The following is a 7,500-nucleotide window of genomic DNA, read 5'->3' on the forward strand; positions in this document are numbered from 1 at the left end:
TTTGATGTAATATTTGACAGATAGTAGTTCATACTTTCAATATTTTTTTCCCCATAACTCAACATTCAGGGTGATTTTAAATGATAGGAGTTTTCAAACACATACCTATCAACCTATTCGAGAAAACCCAAAATCATACACGCGGACTAGCATTAGTAGATGTCAAAAAATCAAATGTTTACTCATAGCAAAGGATCAAATTTCCAGCTCCAGCTTTGGGACACTGCTGGCCAGGAGAGATTCCGAAGATCGATGGTTCAGCACTATTACCGTAACGTCCATGCAGTTGTCTTCGTATATGACATTACCAGAATGGCCTCGTTTATGGTGAGTTTGGTATACCATTTCTCTCACTCACTCTCTCACTCTCTTTCTTTCTTTCTCTTTCTCTCTCTCTCTCTCTCTCTCTCTCTCTCTCTCTCTCTCTCTCTCTCTCTCTCTCTCTCTCTCTCTCTCTCTCTCTCTCTCTCTCTCTCTCACTCTCTCTCTCTCTCTCTCTCTCTCTCCCTCTCCTCCCTCCCTCCCTCCCTCCCTCCCTCCCTCCCTCCCTCCCTCCCTCCCTCCCTCCCTCCCTCTCCTCTCCCTCTCCCTCTCCCTCTCCCTCTCCCTCTCCCTCTCCCTCTCCCTCTCCCTCTCCCTCTCCCTCTCTCTCTCCCTCTCCCTCTCCCTCTCCCTTTCTCTCTCTCTCTCTCTCTCTCATACATTATGCATGTAGGAAACACTCATAGCTTTTAGCATTTAAGAAAGAGATAAGCGGAAGTGTAACTCCTGCATCCCCATTGCAACCCTTTCCAGTCATTGCCGTCCTGGATTGAAGAATGCAATCACCACAGCCTCAGCTACAACATACCGCGGATTCTGGTCGGCAACAAGTGCGACTGCAAGGACCACCTGGAAGTCCCTACCAATGTGGCACAGAGATTTGCTGATCGCCACAGTATGCCGGTTAGTATCATGATTTGTACGTTCCTTGCATTGAATGGCAGCGGGGATTTCAAGTGTGTTTTTGTTATATCAGTTTTTGATGAGATATTTGATAATATACCTTTCTTTCTTTGCTTCATTCTTCAACCCAGTATTTTGTCATTTTCATCATCTCTAGCAAAAGATATAAATCATTGAACAAAAGTTAGATTTTGTTTGTTTAGAAATTCCTGTTAGAGAAGTAACTTTCAAAATGGTGACTGGTATAATGTTAACTATACATATATTGAATTCATAGTATAGCACTTTTGTAAATTGTATATAAATGATGATTATGATACAAGTTGTTACCACATCATATTGATTGCGAATTGCACAAAATTGAAGGGTTGTAATTTTTAAACATTGGAATGGAAAATATAGAGTGAAAGATAAGATTATAAGTAAAGGTAATTGTAAAAATTGATAATTCATTGGAGTGAAAAATAAAACTTATGAGTGAAGCTAATGAAAAAAGAAAAAAATTAACTCACGTGGCACATTAGATGCACAAGGGCTCAAGGTTGTGAAAAACCAACTGAGTGTATAGGTGATTGAGGGTTGTTTATGAGCATTATTTACAATATTTTTACATCAATAATTAGCAGAACTGTGAACTTTCACTGCAAAGGATATGGGATATTGATTGTTTATTCCTTCTTAATGTATGTAAACCCATGCGTATTTTATGAGCTATATGGCTTTATGGGCGACTGTTAGAAGGAAATTTGCAAAGGGTTAAGATTTTATATTGTTCATATTAAGATGTTATTTTGATAAGTTGTCCGGTTGTACTGGTGGCATCTTTACGTCTCATTTGCGGTTGGATGTCTATTCATTAGTCATGATATAATGTCATAGGTATCAGGTTTGTACTGCCAGTTTATACAACATGATTTATATTTTTTCAGCTCTTTGAAACTTCAGCAAAAAATGACAACGACTGTGATCATGTAGAGGCCATCTTCATGACCCTGGCCCATAAACTGAAAGCCTCCAAACCCATGATGCCCATAGACCCCACACAGTTTCCCCCAGAAGACATACACAGAGCAGAAGTCATGTCCATCGGCAGGGAGAGGAACGGGGTAGAAGTGCAGAACTCCAGCTCCTGCTACTGCTGATACAGAGCTGAACCTGTGTGGTCCAACAAGAGCCTTCCAAGCAAAACTGCCCTGCTTAATTATCTGGTATTATTTATAAACATGTAGAAGCGGCACGAGCAAGGAAGGATTGTCCTCGCAGGGTTTACAGGACAGGCAGGATCCTTTTGCAGGATGGGGACTGTATGAGTATTTTTCTATCCCAGCCTGGCAACTTTTAAATGCCAGTTACTTTTGCTTGCCCTGAATTGTGGGCATTTACACTTTATAATAGGAAGGATAAAGGTTCATCACAGTGTAAAGGATTTTTGATATGCAAGATAGGATAAGAAGCCACTGTTTTAGAAGGATCAAGGAGTCACTCTTCACAGAACAGGCTTTTTGGAGATAGTTTGTAATACATAATAGTTTGAATTACTAGTAGCAGCCAAATACAGCAATGGCTTCCTCAAAGTTACTCCACTGTGGTAGCACCATAAACGTATGATTTGGATAGGTAATGTTATGCAGAGACCCTAGGATGTTTTCAGATTTTTAAACTAAGTTTCCAGAAGCACCAAACTCTCTCTGCATTTCCATTCAATAAAGTTTGTCGTGCAGTGATAGTGTGAAGATGTAACACGCAACATTGTTAAAGTATCATCTTTTTATTATCTTAAGGTTATCAAGATGTTAGATCTTTCAAAGACGGTAATTACATTCCTCTTAAAGCTCCAGACCATGTTATCTTACAAGTTGGTGATATATAGATATTGATTTTTTACAAATTTAGGTCATTGGTTTCACCATGTCTGTATTTGTCTATATATCAACAAAGGAGAAATTGAGTTTTTCTTTGATTTTAATTGAGATTCTTGTGTCTCAGAAATGTGTATAAAGATCATCTCTAAAATTCTAAAAGCATAGTGTTTATGTGAAATACCTTTTGCAGCTACATTGATATGTTTAAGAATTTCCATGGTTTGCAAGTCAAATTCAACTATAACATTTTTATTCCTGATCTGAATGTGTCGTATGAGTTATAGGTGTTTTTAATTATTAATTTGTGCAATATGTGATATTAAGGAAGTGCAGTAATTCATAAGATACATTGTCTATTATTGTTCAGATTTGTTGGAAATCGTGTTCATCAGATGGCAAAGCTACTGTTTCAGATTTTTCCACACATTATTCCAAATAAGAAAAAAGTAATGCATGTTTCTGGGTTCTCGAATGTGTTGAAGGGCATTGTTTGCTGCTCTTATATTCAAGGAAATTTCATCCAGGTCAAACTCTGTGCTTTAATTCAGGGATTAATTTTTCTTTTCTTTTGTTTCCTTTTTTTTCTGTAGTGACAAGTGAGCAGCCATGCCGAACTGAATTTCATCAAATCATAGGAAAACTACCTTTAAAAGATGCTTTTGTTGCATGTGTAAATCACAGCAAAAAATTGGGATTAAAAAATTATAATTAAGCATAGTGTGATCTTTTGTATTGGGTGTAAAATCTTTTGTTTGTGTTTACTCCCTAAGGAATAGAAGAGTGTGAAAATGTTGTGACAAGAATTTTGGAAAAGTACGTTCTTAATGAATACCTGGTGTTTTAGACAGTTACTGCTATTTTGAATGAAAAACTACCATTTAGTGATATTTGTTGATCCTGCATATCTCCTATAACCTTGTTAGTGGGTATGTACATGAGTTTATTTTTATACTTATTTATTTTTTCACCTTTTTTTTAAATGTCTGATATGGTCTGGTTGAAATGTTCTTCAAAGAAAGTTACATATTAAGTTCAAGAAATAAAGGAAGTTCCGAGTCATAAGGGTATGTAGTTCTGAAAATGGTTCAAGAAATAAAGGAAGTTCCGAGTCATAAGGGTATGTAGTTCTTCTGAAAATGCTCATGTTTTGATATTCCAGGACTTATGTAATTTTGTCTCTCAAAAGACGATGGTAATGTGATTTTTCATATTAGACTAAGTGTTTGTGTTCCCTTCGTCAATCCACTATCATCAGGATTGCATTTTTACTGTGAACCGTGTCTGGGTGTTCTTCACAATGCATATCTCTTGTACAACAAGCTGGAGCAATTTTGCATGGCACTGAAACTTTTGTAATGAGTTAATGTTAATACATGTTGTGTTCTTATGCTACAGTGAGACTAGTTGGCGAGTCACTATGATAGTGGTTGCAGTGCCACAGAGCAGCTCTTGCTCTTAAGGCAAGAAATGGGTTAGGCTCCCCTCTGCATCCTCTTTGGAAGGGGATTGCCATGTATGAAAGGAAGAGTATACTGTAAATAGGCAAAGACATTAATATTATTATTCAAATTTTCATAATATTGTCACATTAGTTGTTATGTAATCATTTGTAGTTTTTGGAGTCTTCAGGTTTCATGTATTTATTTCATTTCTAATAGCTATTTTTATATAAGAGTAAGCTGCGAATATGTCTCTGCAGCGAGTCCCATTGTTGTATCACTCTGGCTAGGAGGTTTTAAAAGAGACTGTCATAATATTTTGCATCTTTTTGTATGCAAAGTGTGTTGAACAAGCTGTCGTCCTTTCTTCTCACCTCTGGCACAATGCTGAACTCGTCTTCAGCAAAGATATGGTCATTGTAGTTCTGTAGAGATGTTCTGTGGGCCAATCCTGGGGCATATATCTGGGATAATTAAGATGATTTTGTTTGTGCTTTTGATATGATCTCGAAAGGATCTTGAAAGTAAATTGGAGTCAGGATATAGTATTGGTTGAAGGATTGTGTTTTTCCTTAATCTATTTCACATATATCAGTGTCTTCCAGTCTTTTGACAACACAGTGGCATTCATTGAAATCATTAAAAATATATATCATAATTTATTATAAGATTATGTAGCATCTTAATCATTTGAATAATTCATAGGTGTGTCAGTATTACTTTGCCTTCTTTGCTGCTGAGAAATGATATACAGGGCAAGACCTCAGTTTGATAGCCAGGGGCTCTCCCACACCAAACGAAGAGCTTTACAAGCGTTAACTCCTTGGATCTGAGTGCTTTATTGCCTACATGTGACCCCAAAATCCAGGCATTAGACTTACTTGAGTGGCCACTTAAGTTTCCTACTAGCTTGCAAGCCAGGTGCACACGAACACTCATGGGCAATGTCAAAACTTCTTGCCTCCCCTTTGCAATGTTATCTCTTTTTCTTTATAAACATTTTTAGCTTTTTTGTCATTTTCTAATGACTGCATTTGTCATTTTATATTCTGTATCCAGATGGTAACAGATTTCTTACCTTGCACAGACTCCATTTCATCTCTCTAGGTAGTCCGTAACTCGGTGCAGAAATAATAACAGTAAGTAATATTTTGTTGTTTGTGTCATTTTATCATTTTTCTTATAATATCAAGTTTTCTATAACACAACCTGTAAGAAGGAATAGGATCCTGAGCACGGAAATAGCATCCTCTCTGGAGCTGACACTTCCAGTCATGGCTCATGGATGGTACATTCCAGACTTGTTTATTGATGGAAATAATATAAGAGCCCCTTCCTAAATGCCCACCGAGTCTAATCACTCTCCAAGAGCATTGTCCACCCGGGTTGAGTAATTTCTGTTACCCTAGCCTTCAGCCGAAATTCTCATGACATGAAGTTCCTTCACCCTGGCATCAAAGGTATCCACATCCAGCTTAAAATTCTTGCATGTCCAAAGAAAGTGTACAGTAAATATGGCCTGATTATTACTCTGTCTTAGAATCTCCCAGAGTTAGAGACAAGTAGCAGTAAGTCAAGAGATTATTTGAGATCATAGATGGCAGGACACCCCTCCTAGGGTAGCTCCTGATGTGAACTGTGCATGTAGATGGTTCAGTATATGGAATATGGTTAGTGGTGGTAGTCCCTGGACATGTAGACATAGCAGCAACTGTTAGAGGGCTGGTGAATGATAAAGGTGTTCGTTATGAATGCATGGAAGTTTCTGATAGCAAAGGTTAGTGGTATGACCATGTGATCTATAAGCAATTTGAATGCTTAGAATTTCAAAAAGACCTTTATTATCGTTAGACAAATGTAAACTACAATGAATTAATAGGATTTACTAAGACATATGTTAAGTGTGATTGATAATGGAAGCACAAAGAAAGATATGTTTAGAAGTTGATATGCTAAACTTTGTTCTGTTTTATTAAATGAAATTTCATCAGTAACTTTCAGAAAGTTGAATTGAAAATCTTGGTCTTCTGAATAACTTTGAGGCATGCATTGTCTTCACTACTGGCAATAAGACATATATAACTCCATCAAGGAGTTTGTCCAGCTTTCCAGGACTGAATTCATTTTTATAAAAAGTTGCTGAAAGTTCATATCTTAATATGCTGTACTATCTCTGGAATCCACTACAAAAATATAACCTACCTTTGTAAACTAAACTTACTTGTAAGATTTAATATGTGAATGGTAAAGCGGAACTGTGAGCTTTTGATTGTCCATTTATATTTACCTTCATAGTATTCATGACATACCTACAATAACATTGCCTGAGTTTACTAGAATTTTTATTTTTTTAGCTGCATCGCAGTAAAGGATATTGCATGTGTAATTAATTTTCTGTTTTCATTGTACTTACAAGAAGCTAGTCAGTTTACTGGAAAGTTGATAAAAGGTTTGTGGTCAGTATATATAAATATAAATGTGAAATATTGGTTGGTTGGAGAACTAAACACAACTGATATTTGACATTGGATTTGTAAAATCAGTGTACAAATCTGATGCACTTTTTAACATTATGTTCCTCTTTAAGCGATACATTTTTCCCTGCAATTCTTTTCATAATGGATTTCAGAAATGTAAGGATATATGTGTAATACACTTGAATTCCACTCCCTTTTGTTCTTATATAACATTCTAGAGAAGATTTAAGTTTTTAGTTCTCTTGCAGATACCATGTTAAGGATAAGGCAACACTTTTCTTGCTGGTAGATATCATGCAGATTTTAGTTGACAGGAGTTACCGTGTGAAGACATAATTTCAAGATTCATATGTTTATGACTTAAGAGTCTTTGGTGCATACATATTTTTATTAGACTGTTCCTTAGTATATTTCAGTTGTGATTTTTTTTTTTTTTAAGTGGCATGTAAACTGTCACACACTGTCGTGATCCATGTTAGCAAAAGACATTCTGACTTCTCTGAATGCATGGTCATCTAAATACTGAATGACTATAGAGTGAAATATATGTGCATGTGTGTGTGCGTGAGAATTTTAATCTTATTTTTCTTACTGGTCTTTCGTATTATGCATAATTATGAGTTTTATCTTGTAAAACATTGACAAGGATTGTTTCTTCTGCAATACACATTTTGAAATTACTCTATAGGATTTTTAATGGACTTTCTAGTTTTGGTTTTAGAATAGGTGTGCTTGGTCAGAATCTATGCAGAAAAGGCATACTGAATGCTTTGTAAT

General features: G+C 36.3%; 1 protein-coding gene across 1 annotated transcript in view; it reads left to right on the forward strand.

Annotated features, from left to right (window-relative positions):
- Window positions 1–3,134, forward strand: part of LOC113825878 (ras-related protein Rab-33B) — a 10,767-nt gene extending 7,633 nt beyond the window's left edge. The window contains exons 4-6 of the mRNA XM_027378722.2: window positions 208–327; window positions 796–945; window positions 1,875–3,134. Of these exons, the coding sequence (XP_027234523.2) occupies window positions 208–327; window positions 796–945; window positions 1,875–2,087 (483 nt within the window). The 3' untranslated portion in view covers window positions 2,088–3,134. The remainder of the gene's footprint in view (window positions 1–207; window positions 328–795; window positions 946–1,874) is intronic.
- The last annotated feature ends 4,366 nt before the right edge of the window (window positions 3,135–7,500 follow it).

The sequence above is a fragment of the Penaeus vannamei genome, chromosome 5, assembly GCF_042767895.1.
Source record: "Penaeus vannamei isolate JL-2024 chromosome 5, ASM4276789v1, whole genome shotgun sequence".
NCBI classification, from domain to species: Eukaryota; Metazoa; Arthropoda; class Malacostraca; order Decapoda; family Penaeidae; genus Penaeus; species Penaeus vannamei.